The 21,918-nt window shown below is 46.0% G+C and overlaps 2 protein-coding genes across 2 annotated transcripts; both read left to right on the top strand.

The window, feature by feature from the left end:
- The first annotated feature begins 4,376 nt into the window (after window positions 1-4,376).
- On the top strand, window positions 4,377-7,431 carry SRGN (serglycin). The gene is made up of 3 exons (XM_069863403.1): window positions 4,377-4,566; window positions 6,402-6,549; window positions 7,125-7,431. Exons 1-3 carry the CDS (start codon window positions 4,476-4,478, stop codon window positions 7,330-7,332), a joined length of 447 nt encoding a protein of 148 aa, XP_069719504.1. The 5' UTR covers window positions 4,377-4,475; the 3' UTR covers window positions 7,333-7,431.
- Window positions 7,432-8,419: 988 nt separating this feature from the next.
- Window positions 8,420-20,701, top strand: VPS26A (VPS26 retromer complex component A). Its single transcript, XM_069863579.1, has 9 exons — window positions 8,420-8,503; window positions 11,417-11,566; window positions 13,248-13,323; window positions 15,521-15,677; window positions 16,032-16,196; window positions 16,661-16,767; window positions 17,792-17,860; window positions 18,419-18,561; window positions 20,384-20,701. Exons 1-9 carry the CDS (start codon window positions 8,501-8,503, stop codon window positions 20,495-20,497), a joined length of 984 nt encoding a protein of 327 aa, XP_069719680.1. The 5' UTR covers window positions 8,420-8,500; the 3' UTR covers window positions 20,498-20,701.
- Window positions 20,702-21,918: the final 1,217 nt, after the last annotated feature.

Below are 21,918 nucleotides of genomic sequence, written 5' to 3' on the forward strand. Positions count from 1 at the left end.
AGTCCTTCTCTGCAGGGCTGCTCTTAAACTATAGTCCTGAATTTGCCAGCCAGAACCTCCTGTTTCACTGGGCTTCAGCCCGTGGAAGCAGAAGGTGTTGTACAGCCCAGCACAAAGGAAAGCTGCTTCTTTTCCTCCTGAAGGACAGGCCTATCACTCAGCTAACGTTCCTGGCAGAGGGGAGATGGCTGATGGGCCAAGGCTGTTAGCTGCTTCTTGTCAGTTGGCGGCTGCGTTCGATCTTGATGCTGCTGCGGCTTTCCAACGAAGATCTCTCCCCATGCACTTGTCGACCTTCATCGTGGGAAAAAACAAGTTGTTGTTCTCGTGTGCAATCTAGATGGCAGTGAACGTCCAATTCCAGCACAATGCATGTGAGCGTTAATGATTTCTTGTGAGATCTGAATCTTATCTCCATGGCCCAGGTTCTGATACTGCCCTGGGAGGAAAGAGGCAGTAGCATGAGTGACTGAGGGATGCCACGTACTGCCCTGAATCTCCATCCCTGGAGCTGTTTAAAAGACATGTGGATGCGGCGCTTAGAGACAGAGTTTAGTGGGAACCTGGCATTGCTAGGCTTACGGTTGGACTTGATGATTTTAAAGGTCCTTTCCAACCTAAACAGTTCTGTGATTCTGCGATTTTGTGATTTTGACTTTCCCAGCAAAGCAAACAAAGAGCTGAGCATCGCCAGCAAGGCCCAGCGCTTCGGGACCCCTGATGGTTCCAACTGGCTTTGCTGCACTGCTGAGGAAGAGCATTTGAAGGGTGCAGGGATCAGCCTGGATCCCCCAAAGCCAGGAGTGAGCTCCCACCGATAGGGGCAGGGGAAAACTTGAGCCCTGAGAGCAGAGTGACCCCGCAGCAGTTTGGGTTTATCTGATTTCTGAGCAGTTATGTTATAAATGAGAAACTTCCTTCTCAGGCCCCCTTGCCTAGGTGGATGTTGCCTCACTGATAAACACCAGGAGCGTGGGAGCCTGTCTGCTGGCCGCCTGCTTGTTGGAAATACAGGCTGCGAAGCAAACCTGCACCCACAGGGCAGGGGTTGGTGTCCACCCCTGAGATATCCCTCCAGGCTACTGAAATGACTCCACTGGGAATTCTTTTTGCTCTCCATCCCCTGCCCTTGACAGCAGGATGGATGTGCTCATACCGGGCGCTCCTGTGTTGTGGTCCCCATTTAGCAATATTACTCAAATTACTCATTACTTCTGAAGCCTGTTGGCAGGTAAAACAGACTGAGAGTTATGAGCCATTCACCATTAGATTCTTAAGTGTTTATTACAGCTGAGGGACCATTCCCAGGTATTTCAGGCACATAATGAAGAGTCCCGGGTGTGCGGTTGAGGGGCTGGGAGTGCTGAGGCAGCCCCCTCGCTCCACCTGCCTCCTGCTCCCCAAATTAATGCCTTACAAAAATGCAAAGCTCTTAATCTGCTTTGCATGCGATTTGAAAATAATGGCAGTGCTTCAGTGTGGTAGTTGAAAAAAAAATTCTCCAGGAGATCAAGCGATGGGTGGGAAACATTTATGCAAAACACTGGTGGGCACGGATGGTGACACTCCCATCGTGTTGGCATGATATTTTAAATCTTCTCTCTGGCCTCAAGGTGAGAGCTTCATTCTCAGATATCTGCTCCTCATTAATCCCTAGAGGTGTTCAAGGCCAGGTTGGATTGAGCAGCCTGATCCTGTGTCCCTGCCCTTGGCAGGGGGTGCAACAGGATGGACTTTAAGGTGCCTTCCAACCCAAACCATTCTATGAATTTTCTTCATTTTATAGACTTATTCTGTTGGAGCACTTGATCTTCCAATCTATATACATAGAATCTGTCCAAGAGGAGTGTTATTCTATGAATCTTTGTAACAGTTTATGAGAGATAGATTTGAGGCAGCTGGCCAAGGTATGGAGACTCTCCTCTCCTCTGTGGATTTAAAATATTTGACTTCTTTTAAACTCTGGTAGTCATACAACGGCCTGTTTCAAAGTTAGCGTTCTAAGAAAAAGTGTGTTAACTTTCAGCAATTTGTGGGCACCACCTCTAGATGAGATTTTTTTATTTCATTTGTGCTGATTATCTGCATTTCAGGTCTTGAGTGGTTTACAGGGAGGTAAATGACTGCACAGCATTCCTTGGGCATCCCAGGACACTCCATGAAAGGCACACTTTACTCTTTAAGACTTGCCCATTGTAGGTTGCCTCGAATCCAGGTCTCCAGTGTCACTTCCACGTTCGCAGGAAGGCGGGGAGCTTGCAAAGCACATCCAGGCACAGGAGGGCAGGAGGAGACGGGCACAGACTGATGCTCCCCACGGGTTTCTGGCCTCCGTTACGCAGTTGTACGTGAGATGGGAGAGTGGAAAATTTGCTTTGGTCTTCCCATGGTTACCAATTGTCGAGCAATCTCATTTCCTGCGGGGCGCTGGTGACACAAAAGAACACAACAAAACCGTGTGGCAAAACTGCCGGCGCTACAAGTTCCCCCATCGGCTGATGGTACCAGACAGATAACTCAGCTCTGCCAGATCCCCCTCCAGATACAGGGTGTTTGCAGCTCCCACCTACTCCCAGCCCTGCCAAGCCGTGCCTGCTGGTGGGCACTGCTCCAGCTGCATCCGTGGGGCTTCCAGTGCCAGGGTGGAATAAGCCCCAGGGCAGAAATTCCCCATGTGGGGAGTCGTTTGCTCACACTGGAGGGGCATGGAAGGGCTCTGTGTGTGCCTGTGACCAGCGGAAAATGCGAGGTGTTATTGCAGGAACAGCTTGTGTAGCCCTCAGAGGGCGGATGCTGATTGCCTCCCCCCTGCTTTCACCCAGCTTCCTACTGATGCTGAGCAGCACTTTAAAGGAAAAAAAAAAAAAGAAAAGAAAATAGGGTTGATGTTAAAAATACAAATTAAAAAATATGCTGGTAGGTTAACCACTGCACAAAAGTCCTTCTGCACCTGCTTGGTTTGACTCTTCTATTTTCTTATGTAGGAAAAAGCCCAGTGTTCATAATAAATTGCGTCGATTCCTAATTTGCAGCCCAACCCCTTGGTCTGGAAGTAAATCCCAGCCCACTGCAGGGACCAGCTGGAGGAGTCTTCTCCGCCCACTTGTGGGGTTTTGGCCGAGCATCGGGCTGTGGGTAAAGTCACCACTCAGCCCAGATTCCCACCAGGGCCCCTCTGTGGACTTTCCACCAGGTAAAAATAGATTTAACACCAGTCAACTTGCACTACCAGTTGCAGCATTGTCGAAGGTGCTGGCAGCCCACCTGTCAGTGCTTCAGTTAATCCAGCAGCTGATGGCATGACTAAGAAAAAGCCCCACTGCTTCGATAACCTTGTAATTTATTCTTAAGAGAACTCCAGCCTGTTTTCATCCCAACTAAAAGACAAGAAATAGGTACGAACTAGCTGAAAGGCTTTACACTCACACCTATGTAAGAGCTTTCATGGCTTTCCCAGCCAGCTCCTTGCCAAGCCACGTGCTGTCCAAACCCTTTGCCATGCTTCCTGGGGTGTTTGTGCTGCACGGCAATGACCTGGCGGCCCCGGATCAGCTATCGGAGCCAGGCAAATCTGCGGTGGCCTTTCAGAAAGGAGATGATGCGTTTCTACAAGGATGTGCTCTATGATTTTTTACCAGTTTTTCAGTTCTACTGTGGATATCTATGATCCTGCTTTTTTTTTTTTAAAAAAAAAAAGTGAATCCTCAGCTACTTTACATTTTAATGGCCTCAAGCTCTGCCAGGGGAGATTTAGGCTGGATATTAGGAAAAAATTCTTCACAGAAAGGGTCATTGAGCACTGGAAAGAGGCTGCCCAGGGAGATGGTTGATTCCCCTTCCCTGGAGGTGTTTAAGGGACGGGTGGACGAGGTGCTAAGGGACACGGTTTAGTGTTTGGTAGGAATGGTTGGACTCAATGATCCGGTGGGTCTCTTCCAACCTGGTTATTCTATGATTCTATGATTTGTGAAAGATTATTTCCCAGCCAGTGAAACATGCAGCAACTGCAGACAGGCAGGGAAAACCACCACCAGTGCCAATGCCAGAACACAGCTGGTTGAAAGCTGAAGGACGTGAAGTGTTGCTTTTTCTCTCTGGAGAAGACAGCAAATGCCCCGGAGCCCTCTGAGCATCGAGCAGGCGCTGGGTGGCACACGTGCCTGGACCACAAGGTGCCGGCAGCACACGCCCTCAGTCAAGCTGATTGTTCCCAGATTTGCTTTTCTCCTCCAGCAAAACTGGAGGTGAAGGCAGTGGGGATCTGTCTTTTTTTTTTTTTTTTCACAGTGATGAAGGCTGAGAGGCCAGAGCGCTGGGCTTTTCTGAACGTGTCTCAGCCCCGTCAGTCAGGAAGCAGTGACGCAGGTTATGGGTTGGGTTTGAGGTTTTGGAAACCTTTTCTAAAAGTCGATCTCCTTGCCCCGTCATATTTCTGAAGTGTGAAGCCGTGGGGAAAGCTGGTGGCGAGCAGGAGGATGCCGGCCAAAATGCAGCTCCTTATCAGATGTAATGGGAGGATTTTCCTGGCTGTTTGTTTAATCCTCTTTGTGGGATACACAGCACAAGGTAAAACAGGGTGGTTGTTCTCTTGGTAATCCTCTTTCTGGGCTATGCAGTCTAGGCAGCCTCCAAATTTTTCAAACCGACTTTCTTCTAGAGGTTCTGAGATCTACTCAGAAAGCCTGTGCTGCTAACATTTTGTTTTCCGGAGGGGGAATGGTAAGAAAAGGTGCTTTTTGCTAGCAGAGCATTTCTGTGTCCCTTTCCCAGCCCCTGTGAGAGAAAGACCTCAAAAAATAAGTTGCTGGATGTGGGTGTATTTTCAATACATGTATTTCAATGTATATTTTTTTGATTGTTCCTCTCACAACAGTCCCGTTCTGTACTGTTATTCAGTTATGTAGTTACAGACAAAGTATGTAATAGTTCTGTGTCATAATTACCACGGTCCACTTGCTTGGCGGGGCAGGAAAGGCAATCAGTGGTAAGTATGAGGAAATTAAACGGTTTATTTGGTACAGAGAAATTGCAACATGCAGCACTAAAGGAGCTAAAGGAAATGTTGATTCATGATGACTCGTTTCTTGCGTGAGTGAATTGCTTTTCAAGCATGTAGAGTATAATTTGTCTCCAAACCAAGGCTGCGATAGTGATAGGCTTTCATCGTGCATCTACCGTTTGGAGGCTGATCTTTGAGAGCCTATGGCCTGCTTTTTGTACGTTGTTTACCTGTAAATTATTGTTGTTTATTTTGTTGCTGCTGTTATTATAAAAACCTTACTATTACACTAGAGAAAAAAAACCAAACAGGTATGAAAAAGGAATAATATGCTGTAAGAGAAGTGATTAATGATACCCGTGAGGTCTTTTTTTCTCTTACGGAAGAGTGTAGGAGGTAGCTGAAACTCATCTAGTACATTATGGAAATATAGAGGGCAATAAAGAAGTGTAATCACGGGAGGATATTCCCAAGAAACCAAGGAAATATAGGTAAAGTGCCAACAGGGGGAGGATGCACCAGGAGACTTCAGAACAAATTAATTACATGAGACCAAAGGAAGAACAAAATGCCGCTGTTTTTATCATTACTTGGCAATCCTTCTTTTCTCCTTTTGGTATTATTTGAAGACTCGTTTTTCAGTGACAGCCCTGATCAGGCATCGGGGGCCACCAGAACCAAAATGATGGGTTTACATAACCCTGGGAGATCTTTAGGAGATGCCTGAACTGTCTCTACTCCTACATGATCCCCTAATCTGCTCCCACAGCCTGCAGCTCTTGGCACACCTTGTCACCAAACTCCCCACCAAAACTTATCAGACTCAGAAGGGCTGAGCTGAGCTGGGCAAAGCCAAAGCGTGGTTGGCCCTGAGCCTTGCTGGAGCCAACAGAGAAAGGGAGGACACAGCAGCGAGCTCTCCGGTGGGATGGCTTGTCCCCCAGAGATCTTGAGATACCTCCACCAGCTTTGGGGGAAGCTGCAGGTGGCCGAGTCTGCGGGTTACCCGGGAACGTGCTGTGCCCCGAACTGGGGGTGAGCCCTGCTGTAATGTCAGCGTGAGGTGATGATTCCCCTTGGGGTTTCCGTTTCTAATTCCTCTGGACTTCTTGGTGCTGTGTGTGAGATGTGCCTGATGTCTCTGAGAACAGGGATGTTGCTTATCAGGAGCTGCTTAAACCCCCCCCAAAAAAACTCTGCAGGGTTAATTTGCTTTTAGGCAGTAGAGCAATCAGAGAATCATAGACTTGTTTGGGTTGGAAGGGACCTTAAAGATCATCCAGTTCCAATCAGGGCCGCACAAATGACTTTATTCCGCTCCTTTAAGCTTTACTAAGTGCTCATAAAGTTAATAGTTCCTAGTGCATGGTCCCAGTCAATAATGCACGGCTGATTCGGTCAGGTGCCCCGGTGCAGAAGGCAAGGTACCAGCGAGTGAGGTGCCGGCCCAACGCCTGGTCCGCCAACTGCATCGAAGAGAAGGGGCCCTGGTTCTACATGCCCACCAGCGGGGCCAACAGGATCCTTCCTCCCATGGCAGACCCGTCTCTGTAAGTTCACTTGCTGCGTGTTCCTCATTGATGCTGGTGCCCAAAAACGTCCAGTATCCTTGTCTCGGTGGACTTGCCACAGCGTGGCCACCCATGGCTTCGGTGTGTTCCTTTCATAGAATCATAGAATCACCAGGTCAGAAAAGACCTCTTGGATCTTTGAGTCCAACCATTCCTATCTGCCACTAAACCATGTCCCTGAGCACCTCATCCACCTGTCTTTTAAACCCCTCCAGGGAAGGGGACTCAACCCCCTCCCTGGGCAGCCTGTTCCAGTGCCCAATGACCCTTTCTGTGAAAAATTTTTCCTGATATTCACTCTGAACCTCCCATGGCAGAGCTTGAGGCCATTCCCTCTCATCCTGTCCCTTGGGAGAAGAGCCCAGCTCCCTCCTCTCCACAACCTCCTTTCAGGTAGTTGTAGCGAGCAATGAGGTCTCCCCTCAGCCTCCTCTTCTCCAGGCTAAACACCCCCAGCTCTCTCAGCCGCTCCTCGGAAGACTCGTGACTCGTAAGACTTTCAGAGAAAATAAACTAAGCAATTCGCAGTGAGCCAGCTCTGCTCTGCATTTCAGGATGAAGCGATACCAGGAGCTGCGGGACGTGTTCCCGCTGTCGGACGAGGAGTCTGGCTCTGGGTTTGATGCCGCAGTGGGAATGGAGCCGGACGTGGGGTCGGGGTTCGGAGACGACTTCCCCGAGTCGAAGCCGCCCGTGCTCCCTGCGGGCCTGCAAGGTGGGAAGCTGAAGCAGGAGCTGACGGCGGAGGATTTTCTCCTGTAGCTCTCCTCGCGACGGCAGTGGCCTCGCTCGCCTCTTCCCGCAGCCACCGGCTCCAAATCAACCCTGTCATAAAAATCTTTACTGCTTTGCTTGGACTGAGCTCGCCCTTTGATTTTTGCGCGTGGGGCTGCCGTCCCAGCGGTGGGAAAGCGGGTTTGAGCTGGAAGGGACCCTCAAGGACCATCTGCTGTCCCTTAGAGGACACCCCAACATCACGCCAGGCATCTCCATGCATTGTCCGAGCACTTCTGGAACACGTTCAGGATCCAGCCTGAGCTGCGTGGATGTTATCGTCACATATTAAAAGTGAGGGTCGCTCATGTTCCCCTGCGCCCCCCCCAAGCCCTAATTGTGTAATTAGGGGACCCTCGGAGACACCCCCAGCCCAAATTGTGTAATTAGGGGATCCTCGGAGACCCCCCCAAGCCCTAATTGTGTAATTAGGGGACCCTCAGAGACCCCCCCAAGCCCTAATTGTGTAATTAGGGGATCCTTGGAGATGCCCCCAGCCCAAATTGTTAATTAGAGGACCCTCAGAGACCCCCCCAAGCCCTAATTGTGTAATTAGGGGATCCTTGGAGACCCCCCCGAGCCCAAATTGTGTAATTAGGGGACCCTCAGAGACCACCCCAAGCCCCAATTGTGTAATTAGGGGACCCTCAGAGACCCCCCCAAGCCCTAATTGTGTAATTAGGGGACCCTTCGAGCCCTCCCAGCGCTGCCGCCGCCCGCTCGCCAGGCGGCGCCACCATCGCGCCCTCAGCGAGCGGCGCGGTCACGTGACAGGGGACGGGGGCGGGGCCGCAGATCACGTGTGCGGGTTGGGGGCGGGGACACGGAGGAGGGGGCCGTGATGTCACGTGTGTGGTGGGGGCGCGGCCTAGACGGACCGTGGGGGGTCACGTGATAAAGCGGGTCCGGGGCGAAGGTCACGTGAGGGGCAGAGGGCGTGGCATAGAGATCACGTGACAGAGGGCGCGCGTCGGGGCGGGGGGCGGCTGCGGGCAGGCGGTTTCGTCGTGGCAGCGGGGGGGGCGGGGCGCGGGGCGGGGCGTCACGTGACCGGGCGCGCGCGGCGCGGCGCGCGGGGTCACGTGGGGCGGGGCGGGGCGCGGTCACATGACCGGGGCGCGGGGCGGCGGGCGCTGGTGTCGGCGGGGCGCGCGCCATGGTGAGTGCGGGGACGGGCGGGGCCGCCGATCTGAGTCCTTCTCCCCACCCCTCCCCGCAGCCCGCTCCGAAGCGGCGGCAGCCGGCCCCCTTTTCCCTTTTTCCCCTTCTTTCGCTCCGTTCCCACCTGTGGCTCCGCGCTTCCCCCCCCTCACGGTCCGGTGTCGCTCCTTCCCCCCCCCGGGCCGGGTCTGGCGGGGGCGGGTTAGGGCAGAGCCGGCGGGAACCGCGCGGGTGGCGGGGGTTTAGCGGGGTTTACGGGCTGTGTGGGGGGCGGTGGCGCAGCCCGGATCGCGTTTGCCCTCCCCGAGGCCCTGAGGCGGCCCGTGAATCGACAGCGGCCGGGGCTGCTCCCTCTCCCTCCCGCTCCCCCGTCGCCCCTCTGCTCCCCTCCCTTGTCTGGCCGAGAGCGGCGGGGCCTGGGCAGGGCGCCTGGTGTTACGGCTGGGTTTGAAACAATGTGTTCCAAAGATTCCACTGGATTGATGCTTTTCAAGGTTCTGAAGCTCCTTGGGTGGGTCTCTGTTGGACATGCAGAAGGTTTTTAGGGTTCCGTGTGCAGCCCCAGTTGGTATTTCTGCTGTGTGGATCAGCTGCTGGGAGTCCTGCAAGACCTAAAATCTTGAATTGGTTTTACCTGAACCTGTCCCATGAAAACTGTGCTGACAAGCACAAAGCTTCACCCCACTAAGACAAGCTGCGCAGATAAGTTGAGATTTATGCAGTGCTCTAGTACACTAACTTGTTTCTGCTGAAACATTTACTGACTGAACATGAATTGATCCCAGTCCTGATGTAGCGCAGTCTTCAGCGTCTGTTTTTTTCATGCAGTCACGAACACAGCCCCCTTCTGAAAACTTTATTTCTCTCTCTTCATTTTCCTGAGCTGTAACATAATAAGCCATATGATGGCTTCTTAAAATACTTCTTGTTTTGCGTAGTTTCCCCACAGCAGGTCCTCTAATAGCAACTGGAGGAGATACCAGCTGTTGATCTCTTTATTCCATATGTTCTTGTCCTCTCTAGATGAGATCATGGCTAATCTCTGTGCGGTGCACTTGAAATACGCCTTGAGAAGTGGTGTTACCAATGCTAGGTCTGGCTGGCTGCTTTAAATCATGGTTCAGCTTCGTAATTTGGAAGGTCCTGTGAGAGCTCTTGTGTTGTGTTTACTTAAAGCTAATGTGCTTCTGTGTTTGCTTGGGGGAGGGTGAAATATAAGGCTAATCTGGAGGAGGAGTGCGGAATTTCTAAGGCAAAAAATATGGGCATCCCAAAAGTAACTTGTGTAATGGTTTAAAACGTTTGGAATTTTTGTTGAAACCTTTCTCTGTCCCATTTCCTCAGGAGCCAAAAATCAAGAATGGTTCTAGTGCGCAGTCATTAGAAAAGATCTATTTCTCATTTCAGCAAGTACTGGGAGTATATGCTTGTTGAAGACTTTGAGGACCATTTGTCCCTGTCTGACCACCTTGTTGGTCATCTGCTTCTGCTTTCCTCTGCGAACGTGCAGTAGATGCAGCTAGATTTCAATTAGATACATAACGTCTTTGTGGATTGAGCCAGAGCCACTTGCTATCTGGACAAATACGAAGTTGGTTTAGTCTTGTGTGAGTTGCTGATTTATAGCTCAGAACTGTGCTGTGTCTTTGCTTGACTTGTGTGGGTAAGCAAAAAGCTACCCTGTGTTCCTGCTGCTGGGCAGCAGCATTCAGATGAAACATCTTTCTTCTTAATGTTTTGTTATTAACGCTACTCAAACTTCAGGTTCTCAGAAGGTCTCAAATGTATTTTTACTCAGTTTGTGAGATAAGATTGTTGAAATGCCAATGACCACCTCACTGGCGTGGATGGTCTTGTAAAGAACACAGTGCACTTTCTCAAAAATAAAGTCTCCCTGAATCAGTGAAGTGCTGTCTGCTGGAGTACATCAAAGTAGATTAGTGCCTAATTCTGAGGAGAAAATGTGGACTTCTGTACTAATCTTGTTGAGTTTCCCACAGAGCTGCTGATGTGTTTTGTAGCTTCTTGTAGGAAGTGTTTGTGCAAGGTCGAAGGCCGTTTTCTCCTAGTTTCTTGTGTTTGATGCTGGTCAAATGTTCAACGATCATTTGATGCTTGTGGTGGATTGGTGCCTGGAGCTGTGTTACGGGTGAGGTTCTTACAGCCGCTCTGTCTGATGCAGAACTGTGTAGCCGGGGTAGGTTGTGCCAGGAAACGCTGTCCTGGAACCTGCTAGTGCTCTCCTTTTTTGTGAAGAGAACTACGGAGCATAGAAAGAGGCAGCAAATAAAGTCCCCATTCTCCTACGCCAACCCAAGGGATGCTTTACGTTTAGACCTTGTAATATATCCTGTGTTATCTCTTTTCACTCTACTTTTCCTGCTATTCCTCCTAATCCTGGTCATCCGTGTTACTGCTGTTTATACAGTAAGTTAGAGTGGGTATAAAGCAAGACAAGTTTTTTTTGCATAATATCTTAAATCCTAAACCAGATGGAATAAATTTGTTAAAAAGATTTTCTTTTTTTAAGTGTGGTTTAAAAATGATTAATTTTTTTAAAAGTGAAATCAGTGATTGGAAACTTTGCAGTGACAGAAACTGAGGGTATATTTCCAGCATAAATATTTCTTTGTGTTTTAGTGTAGTAGTAATGACACTGTGCACTTTTTAACAAACATTATAACTTGTACGAGCTGTCGCTGTTTGTTACTGACCTGATTTCAGTTATTTGCTAGATGAACAACTGTCTATTGTAATTGCTGTTTCTTGGGTCTGTAATACATGATGGCTTTGTAACTCCATGGAAGCACAAATGTTTTTCCCCAAGGCATAGTGTGCAGCTGCAAGCAAATCCCACATTTAAAATGGAGCTTTCACTATGCAGTAACTTGCTTAATTCTTGTTATTCCAGAGTTTTCTTGGAGGCTTTTTCGCTCCTGTTTGTGAGACTGACGTTATTCTTAATGATGCTGAAACACGAAAAACTGCAGAAATCAAAACAGAAGATGGTAAAGTAGAAAAGCATTTTCTCTTCTATGATGGGGAATCTGTTTCGGGAAAGGTAATTATTTTTTTTTTTTTCTTTTTAAGTGACTGTCTGGCATGCAGATGCTTGTAGGAAATTAAATGACAAATTGATAGAAGCAAGAGCTGCAATTTCAGTTTGTGTTGTTATTCAAGGGGGAAGCAGTATTTCCCTACGTATGATCTTTTTAACCGTAGTCATTCAGGCAGTTGATAAAACGGTACCTTTTGGGCAGTAGCTGTTTATTTGTTTCAATTAATCGTGTAGTTATAAGCTTTTTGTTCAACCGCGTGCAATCCTGTTCTTGTGTCTGACAAGAAAACTATTCTAAACTGAATCCTCCTGCTTCCCCTTTAACTCCAAGATCCACAACCTGACATGTGTAACAGTACTTTTTGGCTGCGGTGCAGCTAACCTGCTTTGCATACCCTGAAAGTGAAGCCTTATGTTGCATGCCCTGAAGTGGTTTTTGGAATTGCATCAGAGGAGCTACTTAGTATGTTTAGCTGGCTGCTGAGTCAACAGGAGTTTTTCTTGTTGGAAGAAAAAAAGTGAAGTTGAGATTGCCAGAGGAATTCCTCTACTTTTGGTATTGCACCTAGGAACTCCTTGCCCTCCCTCTCTCTGGTTTTACTGGAGCCGTTCTCATTCTCTGAATAGTTCTGCAATGATTTGCTTTTTCTCCAAGAAATGTGAGCAAGGTATTGGGTTCTGAGATTGACTGCTAATACCTACTTCAATCTTGACCAACTCATTGTCACTGCATATCTTTCTACTCCGAAGAGTAGATGCTAAGATCTTAGTTCTCTAGAAAGATCCTTTCAGGGATGTGAAACTGTCACATGATGGGCCTTAAACTCAGGAAACTGAGGGAACTAGCATTTGTATATTCACTGGCCTGAGCACTTCTTGCTTGTATTGGTGATGTCTGAGAGGTGCCTGGTGAGTTTTGGCCAACACAAGCACAGTGGGATGAGGAGGTTTGGAAGAACATTAATTTATTGGACAGCTTCCCTCTGCCTCTCTTCCTTTTCACCACAAAGTGGTTTGCTTCCTTCTTTGAAATTGATGGTGTACAGGATTTTAAGCTACAGGAATTTCTCCAGTCATCACTGCGTCATAAGAAATAGGCTTAATATTTACATCTTTCCATAGAAAGTAACCTTGTAGAACCTTTTCTTGTTAGGTAAGGTCTGTTTGTGAGAATCAATTTCACAAATGAAGATCTGGATAGTGGGTTTAATTATCTGTTATTTGACTTCCCTGACATGGATACTTGGCCATCTGCTGAGGAAGGGACTTCAGTTCACTTGATTTGAAAGGAACGCATCACATGGCAGTTCTTTTTTGGACTTCCAAATGTGGCTGTTAGAAGATGCTTTGAAGCTTTTTGCCTTCGAAGATGGCAAGAGGGTCTTGACTGGCTTATGTGAACTCTGCTTGATCTCTGGCTTGGATCCTTCATTTTGAGACTTGAAAGTTTCAGGCTTAGTTATTAAATTCAGTCTTGTGGATGGTTCGATTTTCCTTAAATGCTTTAGTAATTATTAATTTCGTAATCAGCTGTTTGGTTGGTTGCCTTCACGCACAGGCAGTGCTGTTGAGAAGAGATCTCAATTGTCATAGGTACTTAGTAATGTGTTTTACTTTTTACTGAAGTCATGTGTTAGAGTGAAAGTGTTGAAAAAACTTAACTGGTGTTTTTTTTGCCCCGTAGGTGAACATCTCCTTCAGGCAGCCTGGGAAGAGACTAGAGCATCAAGGAATTAGAATTGAATTTGTAGGACAAATTGGTGAGTTTAAGCTATAAAAGGGATGTTAATTTTTGTGGTTTATGGAACTTGGCACTTGTGACTGTCAGCAGTTTGGCTAAAAGATTGCAGCACAATTGGGTTCGTGGATAACAAGTGCCAAAGGAAGATTATATCCTCCTCATTTTAATGCAAGTGATGTACTAATTTGTGCTAGTCAGAAAGTCATTGGGAGGGAAGATGTGTATGTGTGAGGGAGAACTGAGATGGTGAGTATTCAGTCTGTCTCAGACGAGTTAAGAGTTTAAGACATACTAGAGGTTTCTAAAAAATAAATTCATGGCCGTGGTATGCATGGCTTCTGCTTCATAGATGTTGAGCTATTCATTTTGAAATTAAACACAGTTTTCCCTCTGGCTATAAATGATGAATGACGCTGATTTAAGACTCAAAATCAAAGTACTTGGGTTTTTTATTTTTCTGCTTTTGCCTGTATTTAAGGTCCTACACCAAAATAATTGGTGTACTTCCTGTGTCACACTTCTTACATCTTGTCTTTATTTCTGGCTCTGAAAGAGAAGCAGCATAGAAAAGAAATGATGGGTCAGCCTATAGGAGAACACCTCTAAAATAATTCTTTGGTGGTTGGTTTTCTGAAATTTATTATTATACTATTAAGGTAGGATGGTATTGAAGCTTCAAAGGGCCTTTGTGCTTTCTAGTAACATAATATGGCATTGACCTGAAAAATATTTTTTTACAACTGTATCCAAAGCTAGTTACATTTGAACTATGGAGAACCCTGACCACATCTAAACTTTTTTTCCACTAGTTGAGGTAATCTCTCTGCGCTCCTAGGCTGATGCTAAAATTCCTTCCCTCGGTGTTAGAGGGCTCTTTGCATTACTGTCCCCCTTGGAGTTAAATCTCCAAGTTTCAGCCTCATACCATCACTTTGGAATTTCACAAACTATGTTTCTCCTCAGTCTGTAGGCTCAGCACCCTGTGCCTGAACTGTTAGGTAACAGCTACATTCCCTGAATGTCTTTAATTTGATGTAGTGTTTCCTGAATTTTGTGTGTTTCTGAGACTTTCTGTCGTGCTTCTGGTTAGAAATCCTCAGAATAATGAAGTGTTTTCAGCTACTTCTTGTACTTGTCCAAGTTTTCTTACATCCTTTCAAGCTTTAATATATTAACACAAAAAACATCCCAGTAGTGTGATCTGTCTGCATTACAGCTGCATGTCAGAGCCTTATTTGAAATCAACTCTGAAGAGTAAAACCTTTCTGACTGGCACCGAGTGTATTGGATATGCAACAATAAACGAGTATTATATAAATACTGTTGTAGCAAACAAGGCACACCTTAGGTAATTAGAAAATAAGCAGCTGATGTGGGTTAGTGTTAGTTTCTACCAAGTTGGCAATGATAAACTGTGGAGTTGGTGTATTTAGTTCATTTTTTTTTTTTCTCTTATGAAAAGCTCCATCGTTAGTAAAACTCAGTACCACTGATGTTTTCAGCTGTGAATTGTAGAGAAGGTTGTTTTTATATACTAAAGTGCTTGGATAACTTTTATGATAGTGTTCACTTTTTTCAAACTTTCTAAAGTGTTGTCTTGGTGTGAATTGCATGACACAGACCTGGGGATGAATAATCATGGCTTGGGGACAAGAGATGCCATTCTGTGGGCTGGTGTGTCTGTCCTTACGTGTAAGAACTTGTTTCCAAATGATTGGCTTGGACCAGTGCTTGTAATAAAGCATTTAATTGTAGACTAGTAGTAACAGTAAACTATTTGATTGGTGGTGTTAATCGGCGGGACACCAGTTGGGATCACTGGCCTGTCCAAAGTGAGCCAGTCTTGGTGATGCTTAGATTTTTTTTACCCCTCAGCGATAAATACTGGAAGCCAAAATTGGGTAATGCTAATTACAGAGAATGCAAGGCAAGAAGTACTTATTAAAGCTAGCTAAATTGTTGTTTAAAAAGATGCCATGCTAATGAAGCTTCAAGTATGTGCTCTGTTGATTGCAGTTAGCACCTTAGGAATGCTCACTGTAGGCTGCTGAAACTGATGGTAGCTTTGAAAAACTGGATAAAACATTTGGTTTAAGATGTGCAACTTAAATCAAATTAATTGCTTCTATTGTCCTCTCCCCCAGGCTTCTACCAAAGTAGAGTGCTTTCCTTGCTAAAAATAAACACTGAAACTTATATTTTTCCCTCAACTTTAGAACTCTTCAATGACAAAAGCAATACCCATGAATTTGTAAACTTAGTGAAAGAGCTGGCCTTACCCGGAGAGCTGACCCAAAGCAGAAGCTATGACTTTGAATTCATGCAGGTTGAGAAGCCGTACGAATCCTACATTGGTGCCAACGTCAGACTGAGGTTTGTAGCTTTAAGTCTTCTCTCCCTTCCTCCCTTGCAGCAAGTTTATGAATTAGCGGATAAGCTCCTTCCTTCTTTTGGGTTTCAAATCAACCCTGTAATGGGCAGTAGCTGGTGTGCCCTGATTGGAGTTGATTTTGTGGTGTAATGTAGCTTTTTCTGCTCTACTGTATTTGGAATAAGTTGGTGTTGTTTGTACATCTAAATTTCTTTTAGTTCTATCAAGTGAAGACAATCCCTGTCTCTCCTTTAAAAAAAACAACAATCAAAGGGCTTTTACTTCATGCAAATACAAGGGCTTTTACTTAATGCAAATCTGAATAATTATGGCTGACTTGGGGGCTTTCTTCCTAGGTATTTTCTCAAAGTGACAATAGTGAGACGGCTGTCAGATTTGGTGAAGGAATATGATCTGATTGTTCACCAGCTTGCTACGTACCCAGATGTAAACAACTCCATTAAAATGGAAGTGGGCATTGAAGATTGTCTTCATATAGAGTTTGAATACAATAAGTCAAAGTAAGTGTCACTTAGAACAAAACACATTCAAATATATCGGGATAAAAAGGTAGAATATGTAATGTTTGAGCAACCTGACATCAAGAGACTTAAAATGTAAAACAACATTTTTGAATATTATTTTGTTGAGCTGTTTGATTACTAATTACACAATGGCTTTTTAAGAAATACTTGTCTGTTCTGCTGTCAGTACTGACAGGAAAGTCATTTAAGGCTTGATTTCTGTATTTATGCTTTTTCATTGTAACTGTAGTACTTTCTTTACTAATACCACAATAATGGAAAAGTACTAATTGCACTGGTCTGGCTGAGATGCTTTACTCACTGGGGAAAGTAAGTAGTTAACTCTAACTCTAGTAACTCTAAGTGGTTAACAGGAAGATAAGGTAACTGCCTCTTGTATCAAGAAGATGTAAAAGTTGTGGTTATTTGTTAATGGAACTCCCCATTCTGCTCTTTTAAAGGTATCACTTAAAGGATGTGATTGTTGGAAAAATTTATTTCCTCTTAGTAAGAATAAAAATTCAGCACATGGAGTTGCAGCTTATCAAAAAGGAGATCACTGGAATTGGTAAGTGAAACAAAGTCCAGAAGAAATGGCAAGGTATATGTGCTTGAGCCTTATGCAAACCTGGAGAGCGAAGTTAACAGTTGCAGCTTTGGCTGAACTGATGCTCCCTGTGCTTCTCTCTCACTGGTGTTTGACTCCAGCTGGCGTTTCGTGCTTTGGTCATCGTACTTAGTAGTCAAAGTGGCTCGTCTAGTATTGTTCTGGGATTGTGCCTGTTGGGCCAGCTTCACAGACACGAACACTTGTAAATGGAACTTGGGCATAAATATGCAGCCTTGATAATGAGCGAGGTGTAAAATGCATCCCAAAGACCCCTTTGCCTCTGCAAAGATTATCTGGCGAAGTGGGCTTAGTAAAAAGAGTGGTGTGAATCTCATGTTCTAGAAACGTGTTGTTTTCAGTCAACCTAACACTGATATGATGGAAATATCAAGAGGCTTTGAAGCAGAAACAGCTTGATTGTTGCACATCAGGCTTGTACACTCTGGAATGAGGAAGGCAGTAAGAGGCTGTGGCTCGTGACCTCATTACCCAGTGGCTGGGGCCCTAGCGAGCAGCTGGTGTGGAGAATGAGAAAGCTCCCATAGCAATACAGGGAGGGCAGAACACTCTGCTTTATTGTTGCCTTTCGTGGGTATCCTAGGTTTCTTCACTGTGGGCTCTGGAGAAAGGTGCCTTTTGTGCTGGGCGATATCCCTTCAGGTTTCTAGTCTGATCATAGCCTGGTGGTAACAGTTGCCCGCAAACAGAACTTTTCCACAAGTCCTGCCCTGCAAGCTTGTCCCTCTCTTAAAGCCTGTGTGCCCCGGGCTCCTGTGAAGCACTGGCTCCTGCCATTTCTCTGCCAGCATGCGGAGTTAGAAGTAGATACGCTGCCTGGGAGATGGTTTTGCTTGCTTTAGCTGTGTGTAACATATGCAACACAAAGGCAAAAAATGCTGCAGAGTTGAAATAGCTGTGATGAAGCTTTGTAAACGTTTAAAACGGTAGTGTGAGTTCTCACAGTGAAAACTTGTTTCACCAGGACCCAGTACCACCACAGAGACTGAAACCATTGCCAAGTATGAAATAATGGATGGTGCACCAGTTAAAGGTAAATAATTGTGCTTGTTTTAAAGGGTAAGCTTTTTGAGAGAAGATGACTTGGTTATGTTGTTGGTTTGTTTGTTTTTTTTTCTTGGAGAAACCTCACTTCTCCTTAGCTTGCTGGAACAATAGTGGATTTCCCTTTTCAAAGCAGATATTTTGATCAACTTAAGGCTTTTCACGTGGGGTCCTGTAATTATTACCATTATTTACCACTGGGAATTTGATGACTGATCCTTTTACCAATTTAGTTCAAACCAGACTGAATGTCTGGTTTGCGCCGGTGTGTGCCAGCTCTAGAGGGTACAAGATATTGATGCTTTTGTCTTGCCTGGCTACCATACTTCCATGGAGAAAGTGTTTGCACTTTTGATTTCAGGCTTGCCCCTCTGTTCAGTGTGGTTGGGCATTTTCCTTTTTGTTTTGGGTTTTTTTTTTTTTAAACCAAGGAAGGCCCACATACAGCACTTGGGAAACTGCCTTTATTTCCTATGCATTCTGAAACAGCATTAATGATACGCAGTTTTAAGGAAATAATTGGCTAATTGGAACTTTTTTTTTTAAGGTGAATCGATTCCTATCAGACTGTTCTTAGCAGGCTATGACCCAACTCCTACAATGAGGGATGTCAACAAAAAATTTTCAGTGAGGTACTTCTTAAATCTAGTACTTGTGGATGAAGAAGACAGACGATACTTCAAACAGCAGGTATGGTCTATAGGAATCTCATTGCGGAACTGTCTGGGCTGTTGAACGCACTGCTTTGAATATTCAGCACATTAGAGGCTGCCTGTGCTTTGTGAATGGTGCTAGAGTTTCCGCTGGCGAGTAGTGGAAGCTGTAGAGGAAACGTTAGCTTGCAGAAAGGATACAGGGGGGATGACGGATGCTGTTTGAGCAAGGATGTGATGCTCAGTGCCACCCAACAGCCTTGCACTGTGAATATCTGGGTCCAGTCCTGTTCAATATTGAAGACCTGGATGAAGGCATTGAATGTAGCCTTGGTGGGTTCACAGACAACACTAAGCTGGGAGGAAGTGTAGATCTGCTTGAGGGAAGGGAGGCTCCAAAGGGATCTGAACAGGCTGGACCGTTGGGCTGAGACCAATGGGATGAGGTTTAACAAGGCCAAATGCCAGGTCCTGCACTTGGGGCACAACAACCCTGTGCAGCTACAGACTAGGAGAAGTCTGGCTGGAGAGCTGCCCGGAGGAGAAGGCCCTGGGGGTGTTGGTTGACAGCGACTGAACAGGAGCCAGCAGTGGCCCAGGTGGCCAAGAAGGCCAATGGCATCTTGGCTTGGATCAGGAACGGCGTGACCAGCAGGTCCAGGGAGGTTATTCTCCCCCTGTACTCGGCACTGGTGAGACCGCTCCTGGAATCCTGTGTTCAGTTCTGGGCCCCTCACCACAAGAAGGATGTTGAGGCTCTGAAGCGAGTCCAGAGAAGAGCAACAGGGCTGGAGAAGAAGTCTTCCGAGGAGGGGCTGAGGAAACTGGGGTTGTTTAGCCTGGAGAAAAAGGAGGCTGAGGGGAGAGCTTCTTGCTGTCTACAACTACCTGAAAGGAGGTTGTAGAGAGGAGGGAGCTGGGCTCTTCTCGCAAGTGTCGGGGGACAGGACAAGGGGGAATAATGGCCTTAAGCTGCGCCAGGGGAGGTTCAGACTAGATGTCAGGAAAAAAAATTTCACAGAAAGGGTCATTGGGCACTGGCAAATGCTGCCCAGGGAGGCAACCACCTCCCTCCTCCCTTGGTGACTCAACCAAGTCACCATCCCTAGAGGTATTGAAAAGAGGTACATGAGGTAGTTAAGGATATGTTTCAGTGGCAGATAGGAATTGTTGGACTCAATCTCAGAGGTCTTTTCCAACCTGGTGATTTTATGATTATATGATTGTATGAAAACACTTTGTAGGTAAAATGAGCTACAGGTACATTTGTTTGCTTGCTTTCTTAAACTACTGCAAGTACATTTCCCCTCCCAGCATTAAGCCAGGTTCAAAAGTGCAAAACTGTAATAAAGGCTAAGACATCTGACTGAAAATGTAACAAAAGTTGACAAAAGTCATGCTGAGTAAAGGAAAAATGAAAGGGGTCACCAGAATGAAGGTATGTAGATTAGATCAGAATCTTCCTTTTAAAGAATAGACAAGGCAGTATAATAAAACATGGAAAACACGAGGTAGCTGGAACATACAGTGGCTATGATGGCCTTTGGATTTTGAGAAAAGGAGGAAGAAGACCTTGAACTCTTTAATGCTGTCAAAGTTGGGATTCAGGATTGTTAATTAGCAGGTAACTGCTCAAGACTGGTAAACGTAAGCATTCAGGCAGTAACTAAATATGCAGACTTAGTTGTGTTGTCTTTCGGTTACTTTGTGTGCTGTGCTGTTCTGTAGGTGGTAGGGATGCAGAGATGTTTGTGGTGATGTGTTTCCCTCCCCCCCACAAAGTCTCTGCCTATCAGGAACTCGGATGCTGCTGGCTTAATGGTGAGTGGTGGTTTAAAAGTGTTTGCTTCCTCAAATAGGAAATAATTTTATGGAGAAAAGCTCCTGAGAAGCTGAGGAAACAACGAACAAACTTTCACCAGCGATTTGAATCTCCAGAATCACAAGCGTCTGCCGAGCAACCTGAAATGTGAACTGGTATGAGGCGAAAAACTTTGCGAAGCTTCAGCAGGTTAAAGATGGTAGCAGCCTGTGGGGAAAAGAAGGCCAAAATTCCCATTACAACTGTCTTCTTCCATCTTGCAGTGCTGCATTTACCATACTACTAAAGCATTCTTCAGTTAAACATTCAAGTATGTATATACATTTAAAATAAAGTGCTTTCTCAAACACTGGAACTTTCTTAAGCTACTATTTTATACTGCACATTTACTTTTATTTCATAATGTTATGTGCACTTGGATATACATACGCTTAAATCTAGTTACTTCCATGCATGGTAGGTGGTTATATTTGATTTTTGCTGATCACCTATACAGTGTAGACTAAAGCATTTTCCCTCCATGTTGTTGCATGTTTCTTTCCAATGTTGCTTATTTGCATTTGTTTTGTTTTGAAACTACACGATTGACTAAATCACACAAAATCGAGGTTGAAGGCACGTTTGTTCCAAGGCTTCCAATTACGGTGTTAGACCGGGTTTAACTGAAACCGCACGTAGATGCACTGTGACTGTGATAAGTGTGGAGCCTTCAGCCACCTTACCAAGGTCTCTAAGAAGCTTTCAATCTGCTGGTAGGACATCTCTGCTCTCGCTCCCTGTCCCACACGGCTCGCTACCATCCCTCTTCCAATAATCACTCTTGACACTGGCATTCGTTGCCTGGTGACTGTAGAGATGTCATGATTTCACCTTGGGGTGCTGAGCCGATAATGTATTTGAATGTAAACAATTAATAAATGCTGGAAACGGTGATTATTTTGCAAATACAAGAAACTATGGTTTCTCCTGGCTTCATGCTTTCACAGTATGTCTCCTCACTGTCCTGACAGGAAAGGCAAAACGTCCTTGAAGGACATCCTCCTAGCTATGAGGGCAAACAAGCTTTTTGTGGTCTTCTGGAAAGGTATTTTTGAAGCCCGGCGAGCCTTAAAACTGTGAGAAGCTCGTCTGGCAGAGCATTTGTCTTGAATCATCTCTTAGGCATGTGAGTTTGAAGATCTAGCTTAACGGAGTCGGCCTTCATCTGTTCACGGCTGCGCAGGCAGAGCCGGCCGTGAGGAAGGCTTCTTGCGCTTGTGGTTCCAAGGCTTCTCGCCGCCAGCGCCAGGGGTTAGCTTGCTTTAGGAGCGAGGCAGCGCCGGATAAAGCAGGTCTGGACTCTCTTCTTGGCTGCCTGAGCCAGAGACGCTCCCAACGCCCTCGTGTAAGTGCCTGTTCAGAAACCTAACGAATACAAGAAACGAGCCAAATCTTTTCACGGTCCCTTGCATGTTGTAACCTGGAACTCGGTTCCAAGGCATTCGGACAAGCTGATTGTATGTAACCCACCCGCGGGGGACGGGAATGATCTTTGGATTATTAAACGGCTCTGTTCTCACTAACGCCTGCCTC

This window comes from Phaenicophaeus curvirostris, chromosome 9 (assembly GCF_032191515.1).
Source record: "Phaenicophaeus curvirostris isolate KB17595 chromosome 9, BPBGC_Pcur_1.0, whole genome shotgun sequence".
Lineage (NCBI taxonomy): Eukaryota > Metazoa > Chordata > Aves > Cuculiformes > Cuculidae > Phaenicophaeus > Phaenicophaeus curvirostris.